The 21152-nt window shown below is 35.6% G+C and overlaps 3 protein-coding genes across 3 annotated transcripts; 2 read left to right on the plus strand and 1 right to left on the minus strand.

Moving 5' to 3' along the window:
• Positions 1-191: 191 nt before the first annotated feature.
• Positions 192-15849, minus strand: LOC143202528 (putative citrate synthase 2, mitochondrial). The gene is made up of 8 exons (XM_076414132.1): positions 15689-15849; positions 8752-8913; positions 3901-4098; positions 2268-2544; positions 1962-2206; positions 1700-1903; positions 822-926; positions 192-767 (listed from the first exon to the last, which is right to left on the minus strand). The coding sequence occupies exons 1-8, from the start codon at positions 15731-15733 to the stop codon at positions 603-605; spliced, it is 1401 nt and encodes a 466-aa protein (XP_076270247.1). The 5' UTR covers positions 15734-15849; the 3' UTR covers positions 192-602.
• Positions 15850-16158: 309 nt separating this feature from the next.
• On the plus strand, positions 16159-19133 carry LOC143202531 (secernin-2). Its single transcript, XM_076414137.1, has 8 exons — positions 16159-16362; positions 16421-16571; positions 16635-16828; positions 16896-17095; positions 17143-17249; positions 17304-17501; positions 17558-17695; positions 18338-19133. The coding sequence occupies exons 2-8, from the start codon at positions 16422-16424 to the stop codon at positions 18524-18526; spliced, it is 1176 nt and encodes a 391-aa protein (XP_076270252.1). The 5' UTR covers positions 16159-16362; position 16421; the 3' UTR covers positions 18527-19133.
• A 288-nt stretch (positions 19134-19421) lies between these two features.
• LOC143202532 (NAD(P)H oxidoreductase RTN4IP1, mitochondrial) lies at positions 19422-20929 on the plus strand. The gene is made up of 6 exons (XM_076414138.1): positions 19422-19719; positions 19776-19856; positions 19907-20031; positions 20084-20394; positions 20448-20712; positions 20778-20929. Exons 1-6 carry the CDS (start codon positions 19503-19505, stop codon positions 20886-20888), a joined length of 1110 nt encoding a protein of 369 aa, XP_076270253.1. The 5' UTR covers positions 19422-19502; the 3' UTR covers positions 20889-20929.
• Positions 20930-21152: the final 223 nt, after the last annotated feature.

The raw sequence follows: 21152 nt of genomic DNA on the forward strand, positions 1-21152 counted from the left end.
ATTATTCATTTGTTCCCATTATTCATTTGTTCCTTATCCAACACAAATGTAATAAAACTGAAGGTTGCAGTCCCCATTTTTTGGAAAAATGAATTTTAATTATTTGAACATGTTCACTGTTTATTGATGATGTCACAGTCCCAGGAAAAAGGATGAGGAATAGGGAATGATTAATTGAAACCAGCACCGCGTTTCGTTCTTTTACAAATAAGTATTGTCTTCTTTATTGATTCCTAAATACAGGTCACAAAGTTTAATTTACAAAAGAAATAACTGTACACGTTTGAAAATACTTACAACATTACGAACCTTGCAACCTACGGGTCACACGTAAGTTACAACGATGAAAAACCTAACGGAGGGGGGCGGTGGAGACCTGTACAAAACGCGCACCCCCCGTCCGACGACGACGACAACGAAAAAATGTACAGCGTGTCCCTTGACGTATCGAATAAATAAATAAAATAGGTGACGCGACCGATGAACTAAACATCCGAGAGGTTGGGGTTGGAAAAAAGTATAGCCAGAACGATTTGAACCACCTAGTCAGTCTAACGATCACGCGGGTAACGATGCGACGTAAACTGGTAAGAATTGAATGTTTATTTGTACTTGAGGGAGGCCATCAGACCGTCGGTGGACAGGGACTTGGGCCTCTCGATGGGCAGGCCGAGGGCTCTGTCCCAGACGAGGGCGGCCAGCACTCCCAGGGCTCTGGACACTCCGAACAACACGGTGTAGTAGTTCATCTCTCTCAGTCCATAATACTAGAAAGAAAAATACATTAACCAGGTGTATATGTTGATACAGACGAAACAAACCTGTAAAAGGACGCCGGAATGAGCGTCTACATTGGGCCATGGGTTCTTGACCTTGCCCAATTCAGTGAGGATTGGTGGTACTACCTTGTAGATATCAGATACCAACTGGAAAAAAATACAATGCTATTAGTAATATTCTAACAATGATTTCTATCGCATATATCATCTTAAGCATTAGTTTATTTGTGAGTCTCAAGAAGTTGATGAATTTTCTAAATGATTGAAGGAACAAGATCTATTATTGATTTTAGGATAACACTTTCTATGGCTAATTTTTCACCTACAGGCCATTTTTTGTTTGTTTTGAAACAAACTACGGGTTCACGTATTTTAACTATATTCTTTTTTGTGTGTATAGGTTTTGTTTCAGTCTATCTAAAAGTGCTACAAAAAACAGGAAAATGGTTTATGTACTGCCGCCATATAGTTCATACCTATTCAGAAGTTGATTTTGCATTACAAACAAAAGATTGATTAAAACAAATATTCAAAATTGTTATATGTTATGAGCCTGACAAATTTAAATTTGAAAAGTATTTATATTATTCATTATTCTTAAAAATATTTACATTAATTTACACATTGATTCAACAAAACCGACGTGAAAGAAATGTGCACGTAATTCTTCATTGCCCACAATCATTTGTTTTATCTTTTTGAGTGTGATTTGTTAATTTGATGAAAATCGTGTTTAAGCACAGTCATTTGTTTCCATTATTCGTTTATTCTTTATCTGATGAGATAGAAATAAATAATGAAGTTCTGAATGTTTGTAACAATTTTGTGTTTCGTTTCTTTTCAGCGTTCATCCGCTTTTATCGAAAAAAAAACCTACACAATTTCGAGAAATCTAGATTTGACCAATAATTTAACAATACCTTGAATAGAGGATCTTCAGGCAAATGCTTCAAGGCAAACTCTCTCTGGCAGGCGTAACGGGGATCCGTCTTTCTCAACACGGCGTGTCCGTAACCGGGAACCACCTGTCCGGATTTGAGCGTCTTCCAGATGAAGTCCTTCAATTGGGCCTCGGTGTACTTGTCACCAACTTGTTCGCGAAGCTTCATCAACCAAATCAGTACCTGAAGAATAAAGAAAGCGTTAGAAACGGAGAGTGAAAGGGGCAATTCGAGGACTGACCTCTTGGTTGGCCAGACCATGGAGGGGTCCTGCCAAACCATTCATACCGGCGGCAAAGGACAGGTAGGGGTCGCTGAGGGCGGAACCGACCAAGTGGGTGGTGTGGGCGGATACGTTACCACCCTCGTGGTCGCTGTGGATGGTCAGGTACAATCTCATCAGTTCGATGAATTGGGGTTCGTCGAATCCCAACATCTGCGAGAAGTTGTAGGACCAATCTTTGGAGCAGTCGATGGCGCCGATACCTATTAGGATTCGAAAAAACGTTATATTTGGTCTGAGTGAGAATCAAACGGTTAAACGGACCTGATCCTTCTTTGTAGGTGTTTCTGTAGATGGTGGCGGCGATGACCGGCAATTTGGCAATAAGGTCCATGGAATCTTCATAGACGTACTCCCAATATTTGGACTTGTGGACGCCGCTCTGGTAGGCCTTGGCGAATTTGCTCTCGCTATTGAGTACGGTGATGGCTGCAGACAGCTGAGTCATCGGATGAACACTGGTGGGCAAATTGTTCAGAAGATTGACAACATGTGGGGGTAGTTCTGCTCTTTCTGCCCATTGTTTAGAAATGGCGGTGGTCTGAGGAAAAATAACATTATTATTCATGTTTATAGAATTGTATATTGTATAGAATACTATTTTCATATATTATCCGCTCAATTAATATATTCAGTATTCGTTAGTTATAGTTTTAGATATTCAAGTAATCTTTTTATCAAAAAGATGTAAACTGTGATACCATTTTTATAATAGAGAATTTATTTCATTCTCTGCAAATTCAACCATGTGATGTTTTTTTTCTGAACAATTTAGAATCTCAATATCATTGAATAATGATCTATCTCACTGTAAGTATTGTTAGTATAAGCTATGAATATTTATCATTCTCTTTCAGACAAAAAACTATGGAGAGGTCTAAATAAAAATATATTATTAGGTATGTCTGTAGATTTTTTGGTAATATTCTTAGTGGGTTATTACTATTTTTATGTAAAAAGTATTCATTAACGATAGTTTTAAAGATAGTAGTGACCTTCTTATATTTAGAACAGTTTTAGTTTTATTAGCACACCTGTTAAATTGTCAAAATACATACAATTTAGAAGTTTGAATATTTTAAATTGTGATACTATTGCTCTAATGGAAAATTTGATCGTTTCTCTGTAGAATTTAGAATGCTGTCATTGAATCATTGAGTACTGTTAAGTACCGTTAGAGCATGTAATTAATATTTATCGTATTCCTTTAAACAGATAAACTGTAGATAGCATACATTTTGTTGTTATATTGATTGTTATTAGCCCAAAATTAGCAAGGATTGTCTCTTTTTTTGGGCAGCTGTAATCTGAATTACATTACACATGAACTAAAATGAGTGCAGCTAAATTGAGTGAAACTATTCTGAAACAATAACTTGTTTCAATCGTTACATATTTACTTGTTATATAGTATAGTTAAAGAGACATCAGAAGTTATAAAATTGATTTTAGAACGAAGAGAAGAAAGTCGAACGTGCCAAGGCCAACTCTACTACTTTCTCATAGCTCACTATTCAGCCGAGACCTTGCGCCATCTGACATTCACTTTTTTTTCGCTATCTGGCACACTTCTTGCTAGACGATAGAAGCTGTCGCTTACGCAACCGAATAATTTTTCACCGAATTGTTTACGAGAAACGACGATTATTATTGATTTCAAATTAAATTTAAAAAAAGAAGAACAGAAATAAGCCGTTATCGCTGTTTCTGTTTTGATCTGGACTGGGCCGACTGCATCAGGGCAAAGTTCCAAGTTCGTGCGTTATTTTTCACGAGAAAATAAGATTTTATTTTTTTTCTGCTGGTAAGCGAATCGCGTGGTGAAGTCGGCTCTCGGGTATTAAACGGTTTTTTCCTGTTTACGACCGGTGGTGGATCGCGTGGCGTATCGTTTTACCTGCGCGTCGGTGGGGACGTCTCCGGTGATCAGCAACCAGAACAGACCTTCGGGTAGAGGCTCGGCGCCGCCAGGTGCCTTGGGCAGTTGAGCTTGGCACTCGGGGATGGACAGTCCTCTGAAGCGGATACCCTCATCGGGGTCCAGCACGGAGGGCTCCCAGATCATGCCCTTGATGCCTCTCATGCCGCCGTACATCTGAAAAAGGAGAAACAGTTATTATTTGAGTTAGTACTATGCAAAATATCTTTATATATTAAACCCACAAATTCGTATTAAAGGATTTTTTTTTAATTTAAAGCCTTATTGTGAAAAATAGGTACAGTGTATTTTATTCAAAGTATTGTCCATCGATAGTCGCTACTTTTTCCTATCTTTCGGACAATTTATGGACTCCATCTCGAAAGAACGATGTATCTTTTGATGCTATACACGGATCGACCCATTTTTTGTGATAACTTCATAAGAAGTTAAGCGTTGCTCAGACATGTCACGAGTCATATGTCTGAACAAGTGGTAATTAGAATTAGAAGGAAAAATAGAAGGATACGGTAGCACCTCCCATTTTGACGTTTCCATGTATGTTTTCACCGGTTTTACAACATACATTTTTGATAAAATTTGTTCGGTGTGTTGTACATTAAAGAATGGTTTAGATTCACAACCGGGCCCGGTAGATGGCGTTGCGATAAAGTTTCAGGATCTTTAAAACTTTTCGAGTTATTCTAATCATCTTATAGTATTTGTTTTATTGTGGGAAAATCGCATATCTCTGATAATACTTACTCAACGAAACCATACCATGACACGTTTGAAAGCTAATAGTCAATAGAAGATTACTGATTTTAAGACAGGGTCATTCGCTTATTCAGTAAGACTCCAGAAAGTCATTTTCTGACATATTTTAACTATAAAACAATTCTGAACCATTTACGTAAGACTGGATTCCAAACTAAGTTCTATACTTGGGTTCCACATGAATTAAGCAATGGTTAGAGTTACCATTTATGAATTAATGCTGAAGCAATTCAAGGTTAACTCATTTTTGCAATCAAAGACCATGGGCGACGCAAAAAGAGCAAAAAGGATGGTTATGGAAGCCTAAAAAAGTTTCGTGAACGATTGCAATTCCCGTATTGATGTCAAGGAAGGTGGTGCGAAATGTTTGATGTTGGAAAGGTATGACCCATAATGACTGCCCGGAACTTATCCCAACCATTGATTGAACTCAAACTGCCAAGAAATAAAATGATCGAAGCAGGCTATGACAATACCAGGCCACCCCTACATCTTTAGTAACAGTGCAAACATTGAAGCAGATCTCTATTCAGCATCTAACAACGTGCATCCTCACAAATTAATTATCACTTTGCATAACCTCCATGATAATGCAAAATTTCATACATTTCAGCTAAGATAAGTCCTCCATACAGCTCAGACCTGAGCTTCCTACTAACAAACGATAAATAATCGATAAATAATATTCCGCATTCAAGCCTAAATCCAACTATCTTTTAAAAACTCTAAAAATTTACACGTTAAACTCTTGATTAATCCCAATATATATAACCAATATATCAAGTTAATAAATAAGTCAGTCGTACAGTTCCTACGCAGACTGTGGATTATGATGCCGTGACAGTATGAATTACAGCGTCGTAAATAGTCGGGATTATTATTTATAATTTGCTTAGAACTGCCAATAAAAAAATGTCAGTCACAAAAGTAGAAAAAAAACGACTCATAAAAACTGCATCTTTATGCTGTCACGGTCAAACCAATCTAGCGGGCTTGGACGCGATCGCCATTCAAGATAAACTAAATTATTTCAGCCAATTGCCCGGTGTCTAAAGTGACATTACCGGAAAGTCGACAATTATGACAAACGAGTGACATTTATGGGTATTACTACAGATTATATATAAACATTACAAAGAAATAATAAATAATATGAAAAGATCTCTAGTGTAACGATTACTGAAAGGGAAGAATTACTGGAAGGCCAGCAGATAGTGAAGAACCAGTATTTTATTAGCGCTTAAAAAACAGAACAAAATGTTGGGAATCACACTAATATTCTGCGAAGCGTTTAAAATGTTTTTCGGATACTCTTATATAAACAGTGACAGTGCGTTAGGTATGGGTATTTACCGTAGATATAATAGTTTCGATTCTAGTTACGGTTGAAAGCAATGTATTCACCACCACAGTTGGAAAAATACGATGACTAAAATAACGGATAATTTAATCAAATAATTTCGTAATTTTAAGTAGACTCAGTTTCTAACTCACAAATCACCATCAATCCAAGACCTACTACAATAACAAAAATGCAAGAACCACTATATATGTGAACAACAAAACAAAATATTTACGTTATTTTTGAATGAATGAATCATCCAACACACTTGACACCTATCTTCTATTAGACATTTGAATATCGTAATGTTATAAAAACAAACGAACGTCATCAATCTGCATCGTAAGTGACTTTAGTAAGCAAGCCGTGAATTCAATGACCCTAATTTTAAAATGTCCATTCAACTCGCCATCGACGTTTTAAATTATCGAGCAAAAATCGAATAAATATTTATTATATTGCATTTTTATTTTAATAAATCTATTTTGAATATGAACTCCAAATATTGTTATTCGACTAACAGACCGGGTGTAAATAATGTTCGATATTCAGAAAAATACACAAATATTAGAGTAACAAACCAAACATTGTTTATCTCGTAAGAAAACGTAAATAAACAGAAATGCCTTGAAAATTAGTAGGGCACCATAAAAGGACATTAAAATAAATGAGGATTATATAATCACTAGTTGTTTAAATAAATCTTTGGTTATCTAATTAAATAATTCATTCATATCCGAATTTGTTTAAAAACAAGCAGACATTATGTAAACAGTTTGCTTTTTTCCAATTACTTTTTTTATGCATAACACTTCGGAATTTGAACTTTCCTACTGGAGATATAACATCTAGGAAACTATAGCATCATCCGTTTTTGTTTAGTTATTTTTAAACTAGTTAACTGACAATTGAGCATCGTGGTTTTCTGGCGCCTTAACACAATAAAAGTTTATAGACAGGGCGCCATCTATTATCTATGTACATCGACAATGAAAATACTTATCGGGTCTCGAAACATATACAGTCACAAAATATAGAGAATTTAGAAGGAGACCTTAATAGTTGTTACGGTTTTAATATTTTTTGTCGCTTGATGGCCTATAGGTATAAAGCAAAATGAATGACATTTGACGTAATTAATTTTAGGAAATAACTCCGAAGTATCCAAATTTCCGTTTATTTGATAGAAGAAATAGTGGGTTTTTGGAAAATTTTGATAATCAGATATATTCTGTAATATTTCCTATAATATTTAAATATTTTCTAGTGGTAGTATATTTTAAAATTTTGGTTATACACCTGTGTTGTGTTCTAGGTTATATTATCCAAGGTATCCTGCTCTATATCAGAGGAACTTTAAATACTTAAAAAAGACCTAATAGGTTCGTAGTGTGCATACTAGGAAAGCTGACTATAAGGCCAAATATGGAGTTCTTACTTGTAATTTAAATAGTTCTTCATTAATAATTCAATTTAAATACATAACAGGTGTTTATATACAAATCTTTTTGCTATACCAATTGCATATGAAAACATGTCTACAAGATTGGCATCAGCAGTCAATTTGTCTACGTTAGTAAAATGGGAATCTGTGAAAATAACAAGTAAGTACAAACAGACTTTGTAAATTTTTCCAAATTGAACACTGACAAATGACACCAAATGTATTCAAAATTTACCAGTATAATAGATATAACCTAGAAAAATTTGAGAACAAAACAACTTGGCAAACGAAGAAATCTTCACTTTATTTGATACTAGCAAATGCTTGTTTTTTTAATACAATGAATGGAGCATCCTGAATAAGAAGATGTATTTAAAAATAATTAAGTGTTGTTTGTTTCGGAGAATTAGGGAGGTTGATATACCTACAAGAAGCAAAAATTGAAACCTTTTTTATTGCTACATCTAAATATAATTCAGCTTATATGGATAATGTACAAAATTATATACTTATAATAAATATATATCAAAGAAAATGTTGGAAAACAAGAGATGTTAAACATAATAAATATAGTATTTGAGGTGAATTATTTTTATAATGCAAAATTTTTCATATTTGTTGAAAACAGAAATAGTAAGAGTTGATAAATTTTGTATTATATCTTTTTTGTATTCGATAGTATTTAAGAAGTATTTATTTGAAATATCAGTAGTACTTAAAATATATTGTGTTATATTAAGTTGACAATGTACCGATAGGAGATCAGTTATCACCTAGAATTATTGTTACATCCATTTTCATATACAATCTTATTAGAGAATGCAACAATCAGACATATTCCAATAAAGTCTATTTTATTAATTTTATTGTATTTTTATTTTCCCCTATTATGGTTATTATTGTATATTTGAAATTTCCCAGTATTCATATTGGTGACTGTCGCGCCCTCTGGCGCAAAAACAAAAGTAAACTTTTTCACGATTGATGAGTGGGAGATTTCCTTCTGTACTCTGTGTTTTGTGAATATAATAAACTCTACCGACAACACTTACAGATAATGTAATTATCTGTTTCTGTAAATAAATGCCGAACGATAACAACTTTTTAATGACGTCGGCGTTTACGTCAATTGAATACATCGAGAGTTCAGAAAAAAAAAACATTTATCTTGACACGCCCCCTCTTCCCATTGACATCGTGTGTAGAACAGACGTACGTGTAGAACGAGGTCGGTCGAGGCGACGTTTTTCGTTTGTTTCGGACTTACCATGTCCACGGTGACGTCGCCCACTTTGGTGGCGCCATGGGCCTTACGGAAGGTCTTGATGCGTTCCTGTTCCTTGGGGATCTTGGCGGCCAGGATGGCCTTGAGGTCCGTCGAACCGTCAGTGAGCTGTCTCAAGATGTACGAGAACTGTGGAACGCATTTCTGTAAAACAAAAAAATATGTTAAGATACACCTTCATTTCTCATATATCAATGATCTAAAATATCTCCCTCCGCAAGAAAATGTCAGCCTGAGTATATAATCTTATATATTACTATTACCAGATAGTGGATTACTACTGATCATAGTGACTTACAAAACCAGAAACACAGCATTGCCAAAAATTCACACTATATTTAAAGATCCTCAAATTTGAATACAGAAAGATCTGAAGTACGATGAATCACTAGTGATCCTAGTGCCATAGGAATGTATCTTATATTTTGCCATTATAGTTAACATTAACATATAAACTGCACTCATAATGTGCATATAATCCATACTTATACATTTCAAGATAGAATGTGAAATATAATGAATCACTAGTGACCCTAGTGCCATAGGAATGTATCTAAAAAGTAGTGGATCACTAGTCGTACAGGTGCCTTGGTGATCCTAGTGTCTTTTAAACTGCTATTAGACCCTACATTAACATACAATACCACGTCCATAATGCACTTATTATGTAATGAATTAATTATGCACTTATAATTCATACATGCATTATTCATTACGTTATGAAAGACAATTTCAAATATCAATAAAATAGGAATATCGAAAAGATAGTGCATCACTAGTGATCGCAGTGACGTACAAAACGAGAAATAAGCCCACACTGACCAAAACCCACTCTATGCTAAATTTGTGTGCAATCAAATGACAATCTAAAATACGACAAATCATTATTCTAGGTTCCTTAGTAAATCTATGTGTGTAATCACAGCGATAATCCGCAAATATAACATCAAATATCGCTATTTGAAGCGAAAAATACAGTTGAGTTTCCGGATACTGCCCCAGGAAAATCAACCGTCAAGGATTGGTATGCTAAATTTAGACGTGGTGAAATGAGCATCGAAGCCGGTGAACGCAGTGGACGCCGAAAAGAGGTTGTCACCAACGAAAACATTAAAAAATCCACAAAATGATTTCGAATGACCCTAAATTATAACTGAATGAAATAGCAGACACTCTGAAGATATCAACTGAACGTGTGCATCATATCATTCACGAATATTTGGGTATGAGAGAGGTCTGTACAAAGTGGGTGTCGCGCGAGCACACTTTTGACCAAAAACAACGAGTTGATGATTCGCAGCAGTGTTTGAAGATGATCAAGCGTAATAAACCCGAGTTTTTGCATCGATATGTGACAATGGATGAAACACCGCCCCATCATTTCACGGCGAAGTCCAATCTACAGTCATCCGAGTGGACTGCACACGATGAACCCGCTCCAAAGCGTGGGAAAATGCAGCAGTCGGCTGGCAGGTTATGGCGTTTGTATTTTGGGGTGTTCATGGAATAATTTTCATTGACTACCTTGAAAAAGGAAGGGCCATCAACAGCGACTATTACATAGTGTTATTGGACCGTTTGAAGGACGAAATAGCCGAAAAACGACAACATTTGAAGAAAAAGAAAGTGCTGCTTCACCAAGACAATGCACCGTGTCAAAAATCTATGAATTAGGCTTCGAATTGCTTCCTCGTCCAACCGTATTCTCCAAATCTGGCCCCCGGCGACTATTTCTTGTTCTCAGATCTCAAAATAATGCTCGTTGGGAAGAAATTTTCATCGAATGAAGAGGTGATCGACGAAACTGAGGCCTATTTTGAAGCAAAGGTCAAATCGTACGACAAAAATAGTATCGAAAAGTTGGAAGGTCGCTCTAATCAGTGTATCACCCTTGAAGGGAATTATGTTGATTGAAAAAAACTAATTTTGCCAAAAAAATGTGTTTTACTATGGTAGGCCGGGGACTTTTCAACTGACCTGTTAGAAAACAAACCAGGACTCAAATTTTAACTAAGGAAGAAAACTTTTTAACCAAAAATAATACGTGTGAACTATATTTCGCTGTATAACTTTTATTTTTCTAGAGCTAAATAATTGACGATGCTCTAGACGGCCTTGCAAGGATATCTTAATGAAGAAGACGGCGTAGAACGGAGATGTAAAAGACCTAGTAAATATCACAGGAACAATTCCTGGCCCATCTTTATGATTAATACTAACAGGATTCAAACTGGTCATCAAGGTCATTGGAAGACATGGCCAACTTGCTTCCGTCCCGTGCCAGATCAATACAAATGAATGCGGCGTTAATGGTGATATAAATTCCAGGTGTCAATTGATGAGGTTAATCAACCTGGCGCCCCGTAGCATGAATAATTTAAATGTTCTTTGAAAAATATTCACGACCGACTCGATTCCGTACATCCAACTAAATCCGTTAAGTCTCCTAGGCCGTGAGCGCGTTACGTAAGGACTTTTTAAATAAGTCTAGCGATAATAAAACGTCAAGGACACGCGCAGACATCCGTCGTAACGCTGACGCACGTTGACAATTGCGAACAATGGCAGCGAGAATCCGACCGGCCGAAGTCCGCGAGTAGATCTCTCGATTTTCACCGGGTCACCGGCTTTTTTCGAAGACCTCTGTCGAGTGTCACTGTCTGGTGATGATATTAATTCGTTTATGCTGCTCGCCGATGAACGAGATAAGTGTTTATGATCACGCGGTGCTTTTTGTCGTCCCAATAAAGAAAGTTGTCGTTAGCGCGATTCCTGCTAACGAAAGCGGACCGCAAATAATTGTGTTTCATCATTGTTCTTTTTGCTTCTTGAGGGCCAATGAAATCTCCATGGGGGGCGACTATTATATCGACCTTGGCCTAGAAACTTCAATGAACACGGCGGGAAAATTCCAAGCAATTTACTGTATACGCTGAGGCGGTCCGATATTAAGGGGCTATTCTAAGAAATAACGAATATAGTCTAGAAATGTAAAAACATCGAATTTTTCGAATTTTCACGGCTAACCTATTAAGGATTTATGAATAAATTCAGATTATTTTCGGAGATATAGCTGTTTTATGGGCTGATAAAGACATTTAAATGTCATCATCATAGCAGAATGTAAAACGTAGTGTAAACACAGCACTGATTAAAATTCACTCAATGTTTAAAAATCAGAAAATTTAAATACAGAAAGATCTGAAGTACAATAAATCCACTGGTAATCCTGATACCCTACTGATGGATCTTATAAATAATATTTAATTATAAGTGACATTATTGAAATAAATATAAAGATGAGAAATAATTTAAAATTTCAAGTAATTAGAAGTCACTAGTGACCCCAGTGGCTTGATCCTAGTGTCCTTTACACTGTCATTTTACTCAATATTAACACACAATACCACATTTATAATGAAGAAGACAGTAAAAGCATATAAAAGATAGTAAATCACTAGTGCTTCTGACATACGACAAAATTCTAAACTAAATAAAATAATTGAACAAAAATGTAATCAAATATAATTTATTTTAACATTATAGTACATCTAAAAACTACAGTTAATTATACAGACACAATAGTTTATAGGTTAGAGTTATAACCTCTTATCGCTATTGCTTTCAGAAATTTTGCATACGTCTGTCAACCCGACGACTTTTGACAGGCTCATTCGGTTACGTGTTCGAACTAATTAGACAACATTGTGTCTCTTTTTAACTAGAATAAAATGAGAAGCAAACTATTGTCTGATTCTAAAACGAATTTATAAATTGCGGCAGGTAATACATTAAACATAATGATGATGTATGTACAAAAAAACTTTGTATAGACATATATATTCGCTCATTCGCAGAAGCACCAAACTATCAATCACTATCGTTCCTTATAGCAATGGCTATTTCTAGTGAATCCTAAGCGGTATTCGGTAAACTTTGGTAGTTTCCGCCTGATTTTGCAACGTTGCCATTTACAAGCAATCCAGAGATACGATCCAATGAACTACAACAGCCATTTTGGATGTTACCAATGTTGTATTGGTAGGAGCTCTGTTTTGTAAGGGTTGCTCTGTTTTTTAGGCATAGTTGACTTTGCGAACGTAAAAGCACATATAAATATGACTCAGCGTCCTTCACGTGAATAAAGAAACACAGCTCGCTTGAAGATTTGGGGGTTCCTATTTTGGTGAAAATATTACTGCTGCTAAATTTGAACGTAATCTATCCATAAGAGTGCATCAGAGGGTCAGAGGTGAGTGTTATTAAAATCAGATAAAATATGATTCAAACTAGCTGACGACCAAGCTCAGTTTTCATGAACCAAAATGTAAATAAAATCTAATTAGGACTTTGGCTATAAGTTACAGTTATTCGTTTTATTCAACATTGTAAAAAACTACGGCAGTAGGTGTATCAGTCAGAATAACTAAATTTTATTTCAATGTTCTACATCGAAAATATACGCGCGACTTAGCTTGACGAAAAACATCCCATGGCAGAATTGACGCCACCACAGTACACTATTTTTAGTACGCGTCGGTCAGGGATTCCAAACAATTACACAACCAGAGAGACAGGGATCTATCGAAGCTTGGAAAACAAATCCAGCAGGCCCCCGGTTCAAAGATTCGCGGACTTCTCAGAATTTCACACGAACCACATATCGTTATCACACGACAACGGGGACCATGATGACGAGCAACGAAATATTCGGCGTTGCATAACCAGTGATAAGACTCGAGCACCTAAAAAGCACTCGATATTGTTGGCGAGCACGTATACATCATCATAATCGGGCGAAAATTGAAAGAACACACGCCAGCTTCGATCTGGTTAACAGTAATGGTATCGAACTGCTAAAAAACCTGCTAATTAATCGAAATTACAACGACAAACTCAGGCCCGTCGTTTTTTTTGCGTCTTTCCACGAAATAATACGCCTCGTATGTCGATAATTAACATATCTATTAGATTAAATCGCCTTTTAATTGCTACTAAAACTACTGACTGGCGATAACGCAAAGATAACAAATGAACAGCGATCCTTGCGACATAATTAATTTTAAAAAAAAGTTTCAACCAAATCAGGAATATAATGAATGAATTTCCTGTGTATCGTCTACCAAAACGCTATTAGATTTGGCGCCAAAAGTCTAGTAAACCGATTTCCCTCGCTCTATTTAGCACGGTTTCAAGAAATCCTATTATGTCGACTAAAATGAATGATAAAATTATGAAAAAACCGCAATATTTTTCCCTAGGCTTAGTTTTCCTACGCTGTTGCACTTCTGAGAAACGATATGCTTCAAGTAAATCAAGTGACACATGACTAAGATAATAAACTTGATTGTTCACCAGTAAACAATACATGAGTGACAGAAATAAAATGAAAGAAGGTGTTCAAATATAAAAAATATTATCTCTGATGTATGATGATGACGAGCACCATAAATTATTTTATTTAAACAATACCATACAAGGACTGGTGACACAAAAGCCTCCCATTTATTTCAAATAAATTTAAGACATTATTAAGTTATTGAAAAATAAACAAATGAATTACCGACAATGACATACAACCGTTCTTTTTAATCAAATGAAACACCAATAAAACTCCTTTTAAAATATATTGATATGCTTGTTCAAAATAAATTTTCTCCACGTATAACCAAATCCCTCGCTAAGAAATCGTCAGTTTTTACCTGAGCCTTTATCAACATGCAATAAATCAACAACCCAAAAGACCCATAAAACGAACAAGACAATTGAAACGAAACGTCAATCTAACACGGTATTCCCTAATTAAAAACTATTATGTCGCAAAATTTGGGTAAATTTACTCGAGATAACTACAAGAGTACTTCAAAACCTTAATAAACATGAACAAATATTTTGTTTTTCGTTATTATTTCGATTATCCGCTCACTCGAGATTGCACTCGAGAGGCAGAAGAACGAAAAAAAAACTATAGCGCAACGAGATAAGCCATTTAACATTGTTGTAACAAGTAGGCTTTGGTTCTAAGACAGTGACCATAGAAACAGGCAACAAAACAATCGAATAACAGTAAACAAACACTCTGTTGATTCAAATGGCACTGCGCGATATGGAGAGCTAGTAAATGGATGAACTCGAAACCGCATGGTTAACATATGTTGGGGCGTTTCGACGACCAAACTTATCAGAAGACAGTCTCCGTTACCACACAAGAATATCGTGCGTTTTTATCCGTAAGATATCGACCCAACATGGACAAACAACTGTCCGATAACATGAACTTTTACAAATTCGGACGAAAAGACTCTCGGAGCTAGCTGTAGGTCAAAATTTTTTAACTCAACAAGGTCACGGCAGATAAGTGTTACGCACCAACTAACGTGATCTAATCGCGAAATAATAGAGAAAATGGAAATTATCGAAAAAATCGAATAAGCCACGATACCAGGGCTTTAGTCTTATGTTAATTGCACGCCAATTATTCGTTCGACGACTTATGAATAAGTAAAATGACGGTAAGCTATGAATTAAAAAGGGATCGCGCCAAAAAAAACTAAATAAAATCTTCTCTCTATCATGAAAGGTGTGTATCTCAAAACGCTACGTAGCTTTTACATAACAAAGTGTACCGACCTTGATGGGAACATTATACAGATGGAATTTTACAGGTAAATTTAATGAAACCTGCCCTGTTAACCTAAAAAACTATTTCCCTCTCCTTACGTAACTACAATGCCAGGCCAGAGGAATCCATAGAGCGGGAGGGTGTTTTCATCCCTCGGATCATTTTTCATTCACCCAAGTATACACACGCTTGTCATTATTTCACCCTCGCAAAGGCGCGAGGGTCTTAATTTTCATTCAAAATATCTTAACAGAAAATTGGCGCTTACAGGTAATTAATCGTGATTAATATACTTACTGATGATTCGGCTAGCCGAGACGTGGACATACGAAACAGGGCCATATTCGTAGCTATTCTTTTTCCTAAACAACCCCTACAGTACCTGCAACGCCAACCTCACACACTGGACTAAAAAACTTAAAACTGCCTGCTTATGTCAGCAGAACAGTGGGTTAAATTTTGAATGATCATGCGCGTTGCCAGATCTCGCCATCGATCAAGGAATCTTTGTATTCTGTTTTTTAACCGATCAAGAAGGCAAAACGAATAAGATATCCCGGAAACAAGGAAATATTTTTAACTTTGGCATCGTAGATTTTATGTAATTGTAGTTGCCTAAACATAGGAAATAAAATACATTTTTTTGAACATATAGAGAAATAATTTAGGAATAGATATGTTACTAATCAAATATTGTAAGTGAACTATAATTAATTCCTCCAATATAACAGTCTTTAACTAATAAATCAACGGATATATATGTCAAGGTGTCACACGTAATGACACTTGTCAAAAAAAACCACTATAGTTGCTGCACAAGAATTTTCTTTGGATAAACAGATATATTAACGCTGTAGCCTTAATATTTTTCCATATATTCATTTTTTAAAGTATTTACAAGGCGTATAAATTTATCAGTGCATCTATTTTCTATAACCACGTCAGTGGCAGAGCAGCCTTTTCTACAAAAAGTAAGTAGGTATATCAAGAGCCTTTCTCTTTTTTTAACCATTGCCATTGTATATTCAGAATGGCTAGACCGCAGTCTTGTGATACTTTTGTGGTGCTTCCTCCATTTAGTCAACATGGAGTCGTTTTTGGTAAGAACTCCGATAGGCCCCAAGGGGAAGTTCAAGAAGTTATATATGTACCAGCAACTAAGGCTACTGGCCCAACCAAGGTAAAACAGTAACATATATTATACAAGACATAAAAGACACGTAGTAGTTGTGTGTTTTTTTAGTGTACTTATATAGAGATTGACCCAGTGGATGAAACTAAAGCCGTCATGTTAAGCAAACCAAATTGGATGTGGGGCGCAGAAATGGGCGTGAATGAATGCGGTGTCGCAATAGGAAATGAAGCTGTATGGACCTTTGATTCCACGCCAGAAGCGGATCCTAAAGTAAAAAGGCTGCTTGGAATGGATCTGGTTAGGTACTGACCTTGTTTTTTTTATAATATTTATCTACATCTTATACTAACAGTAATCTTCAAATAACAGATTAGGTTTGGAAAGAAGTTCCAATGCAGATGAGGCTCTGGAAGTCATCACCACCTTATTGGAAAAACACGGTCAGGGTGGGCCTTGTTCTAAAACAGATGAGGGTTTTTGTTATCATAATTCATTCATAATCGCTGACACTACCAGTGCATGGGTTTTAGAGACTTCAGGAAAACATTGGGTCGCCGAAAAAATTACAAGTAATTTTTGTTATTTTTTTATTTCTTAGGTTAATGGCGTTTTTCAGGTGGTTACAGAAATATTTCAAATATTTTAAGTATTACCACTAAAATTGATAAAAAGTCAGAGAATATAGAAGAATATGCCAAGACCAATAACCTCTGGGATGGCAATGTAAGTTATTGCTTGTCATTATCAATGGGTGATCTATATATAGCGGGTTTTTAGGGTGAGTTCAACTTCAGTGAAATATTTAGTGGAGACAGCAAACCAGGTAGTGAGCGTTATAACAATGGCAATGCTCTGCTGAAAAAATACACTGCTTCAAATGACTTTAAGGAAATGGATATGTTCAACATTCTCCGTGACAAGGATTCTGGAATATGCAGGGGAACCAGTGATAATTGTCCTACCGCCGCTAGTCAGGTATTTTACCGTAATTTTATTATTTTTTGTTTGAATCAGTGAGAGTTTATTTTGAGGTGTCTGTTCTGAGCTCCACCAGGCCCAGTGTTCACTGGTTCACGGCAACACCAGATCCCTCAAGGTCCGTTTTTAAACCATTTATATTTACGAATAGCGTCACCATTTCGAAGCACACCATCTGTCCAGATAATGAGGTAAGTCACGGGTCATTCTATATGCAAGTCCTTCCAATAAAAGAGCCAATGCACATGAATATTCTGTCACATGCAGTTTGTACAAATGTAAAATTCATTTTAAGCTCGGACATTTGTCACTTTATGTCATTAAACCTTCCTTTGTGTTGATACTGGTCGACATTGTTGTCAAATGTCTACAAATTTCTTCGAAACATTAGTGATATTAATGAGGCAACATCGCGACGCCCTGACGTCACACATGTTGATGACGTGCGTTGGTTGTTTTGTTGGATGGACAGACTGGTGCCAAATATTTACCTTGTACTGCTATGCCTTTTTTGTTTTTATGAATAGCCAAGAGAGGTCAGATTAAAACATTTACCTGTTAGAATACCCCCTTAATGTAATGAATTAATTTTATCAGTCTATTAATAAGTTTAATTATTATTTTATTATATGTGAGTCTTGTAGCCTGAAATGTAGACTTTAACTATTTTGTTATTTGCGTTGGTCAAATTCAACGTGATTTTATATTATATTCCCCATAGGTAAATACTATTAAAAAATCTGGCAACATCGCAAACTCAAATGGATTTGTTTACATTTTGGCGGATGCGCCTCCGCACTCGCTTAAAAGGCTAATCTTATGATTCTTTTTAGACTCCCCATTCGCTCTACACCTTGCATCAGAACGCCGAAAGCAAAGGTGTCCAAGAACTCCTTCAGACCATGGAATCGAAGTGCGTAAGCGAAGTGAACCAAGTCATTTCTACCGTGGGCGACGATCTGACGGAATTTAACGAGCTGTTCAAGGATTGCGTCGAAACTGAAGTCAAGTTTTATCGCTAAATTGTCCTCGGTCTAAGACCGACCTCGTAACTTTCGCTTTTCATACTACAGCTTCAGCTGCGTAAGAGTGAGGATACTTATTAATTGCATGGATTTTTTTACGGATACATTTAGCTGAAAACCATAGTCGTAAGCATTCGCGTATACTGTTTTATGTAGGAGTAAAAAATACTAGGTCGATAAATATATACTTATACGTAGATATAAGCTCAAGAAAAGGAAGGTATTGTTCGTCGTTTCTTAAATTTCTACCCGTCTCTGACCATGTAGAGCCTATTACGCTTCTCAAAATGTACTTTCTGTTGTGATATTTTAACTACGCTTTTATTTATACTTTTTTGAAACATTTTATTTATATCTCATGTTGATTTTTTTGTTTTTTTTTTGGTTCGTGTAACTATTGTTTTTTGCAAGTTGAAAACATTATTTTACACTATATATTTTCCTTAAATGGAGTAGGTATAACGTGCTGCTCTGTTACAGCTTAAAGGGAGCGGATCAATGATTATACTTAACGAATTTTTAAAATGTATTCATCACACGCTGTAATAATTGGAAAATAAAACATATTGTTTGCACATTCCCAATATACTATATGGCATTCCCATTACTTGTGTTTTATTTCATTGCTCTTAAATCAAGCAATACGTTCCTATTTTTTTTTTACAAGAGATGCCCGTACAATAACATTGATAACATCAAAAAGTTGACTTATTCATTCAATCATTTCGTCAATTTTTCAATCAAGCAACCGTTCCCTATCATTTAAACAAAAGAGGTATGAGCATTATGTCACAAGTTTACCAGTTATTTATACTTTTTTCTTTGGTTTCCGTAACAAGTTTAAAACGAAATGTTCCCAATATATATGGCATTCCTACTATTTAACATTTTATTCCTAAATAAACCATCCCTTCTTGTCTCTTTTTGAAATAAAAAAAGGGATAACCTAAAAAATTAAAGTGTCAAAACAACAATGTTAAAGTCGGTCTTGATGTTTAAAAGGTGTTTTTCCAAGCTCGCACCAAGGATAAAAGAGTCTCATAAAATATTAGCTTGGTCTATTCATTCCTATGGAGATATAGATGAACTTCAACTAGCTCCCAAGCGGATTCCTATTATAAACGATCCAGATGAAGTTTTAATCCAAGTCAAAGCTGCTTCATTAAACCCCATTGATAGTTTTATGCTAGGTTTGTGAGTAAAGATAGTAAATTTTTTTTTCTATTTATTGGCACGCATTTTTTAGGTGGCTATGGGCAAAAGTCTTTTCAAGTTTTAAGAAATAATGAATTGGAGTTTCCATTGACTTTAGGCAGAGATTTTTCAGGTTTTATTAATTACCTCAGTAATGACAATTCCTTATTATCATATTTCCAGGTATTGTGGTTTCAAAAGGTCACAGAGTTGGTGATAAATACCAAACCGGAGATGAAGTATATGGTTTTATACCTATTCATAAACAGGGCTCGTTTTCAGAGGTTATAGTAGCATCAAAATGCCATGTAAATCAAATTAATCCAGCATTTATTATGTAGTTGAATCAGAGAATTGTAGATTTTACCTAAACCAAGACATCTAAGTCATGAACAGAGTGCCTCTTTGGTATATGCTTTAATGACAGCCTGGAGTGGATTATTTCTTGCTGGAAATCTGCTGTTGAGACAGAGGAAAGGTTTAAGGGTGCTAGTTCTGGGTGGCTCAGGCGGTGTTGGCTCTGCAGCAATACAACTACTGAAAACACAAGGCTGCATAGTCTACACAACTTGCTCCAGTGATGCTGTAGATTTTGTATCAGCCTTGAATCCTGATTTGGTGTTCGACAGAAATAACTCCAACTTTAATAAGGATGTAGAGTTAGAGGGAAAGTAGGTATCGGTTAATTATTTTTTGATGAGTCAGTTTTTGTAGTTTTTTTTAGGTATCATGTAATTTTAGATGCTGCCAATGTGGGAATACATAATATTCCTAACAATTGGAAGTATGAGACGTATATCACATTAAATTCCCCACTTTTGATAAACAACGATAAGTACGGATTACCAGGTGGTCTGTTAAAGAGTGCCAAGGATTTATTTGATGTCAACATCAAGAATATTTGTGATGGAAAAACTGTAAGATGGGGCTATTTCGTACCTTCAAGCACAGGGTTCCAGTTTGTTAATGATTTAATTTGCCGAGAGAAGGTGAGATGTTTAATAAAGATATATGTAGATCAATATCGTCTTGAAAATATTTGTTTCTATTCTAGATACGTCCAGTAATACAAATGGAATTTGATTTCAAAGATTTACCGTGCGCTATGAAATCATTACAAGCAGGCCATGCGCGTGGCAAAATCGTCATAACCCAGATTACTTGATAATAGTTTTAATAAAGTTTTTGTTTGTTATTAAAAAATAATGTTGTAGTTTTATTTAGAGGCTAGAATAACTTTAAATAATCTCTAATCTTTTTGATTTAGACAACTAAAAACAGTTAATGCAACTAATTATGGAAAGAGACTTGTCTGTCAAAAATTCAATGTACTAAGTAAATTTCATTTTTTCGTAATTACTTTACAGTAAATTTCTATTGTTAAGTAATTTTTACATTCAAAGTATGCTTAACGTTAAAAATAAGCGAC

This window comes from Rhynchophorus ferrugineus, unplaced genomic scaffold (genome assembly GCF_030347505.1).
Source record: "Rhynchophorus ferrugineus isolate W39M unplaced genomic scaffold, kcgeb_rfMv2 rfM9, whole genome shotgun sequence".
Taxonomy (NCBI): domain Eukaryota; kingdom Metazoa; phylum Arthropoda; class Insecta; order Coleoptera; family Curculionidae; genus Rhynchophorus; species Rhynchophorus ferrugineus.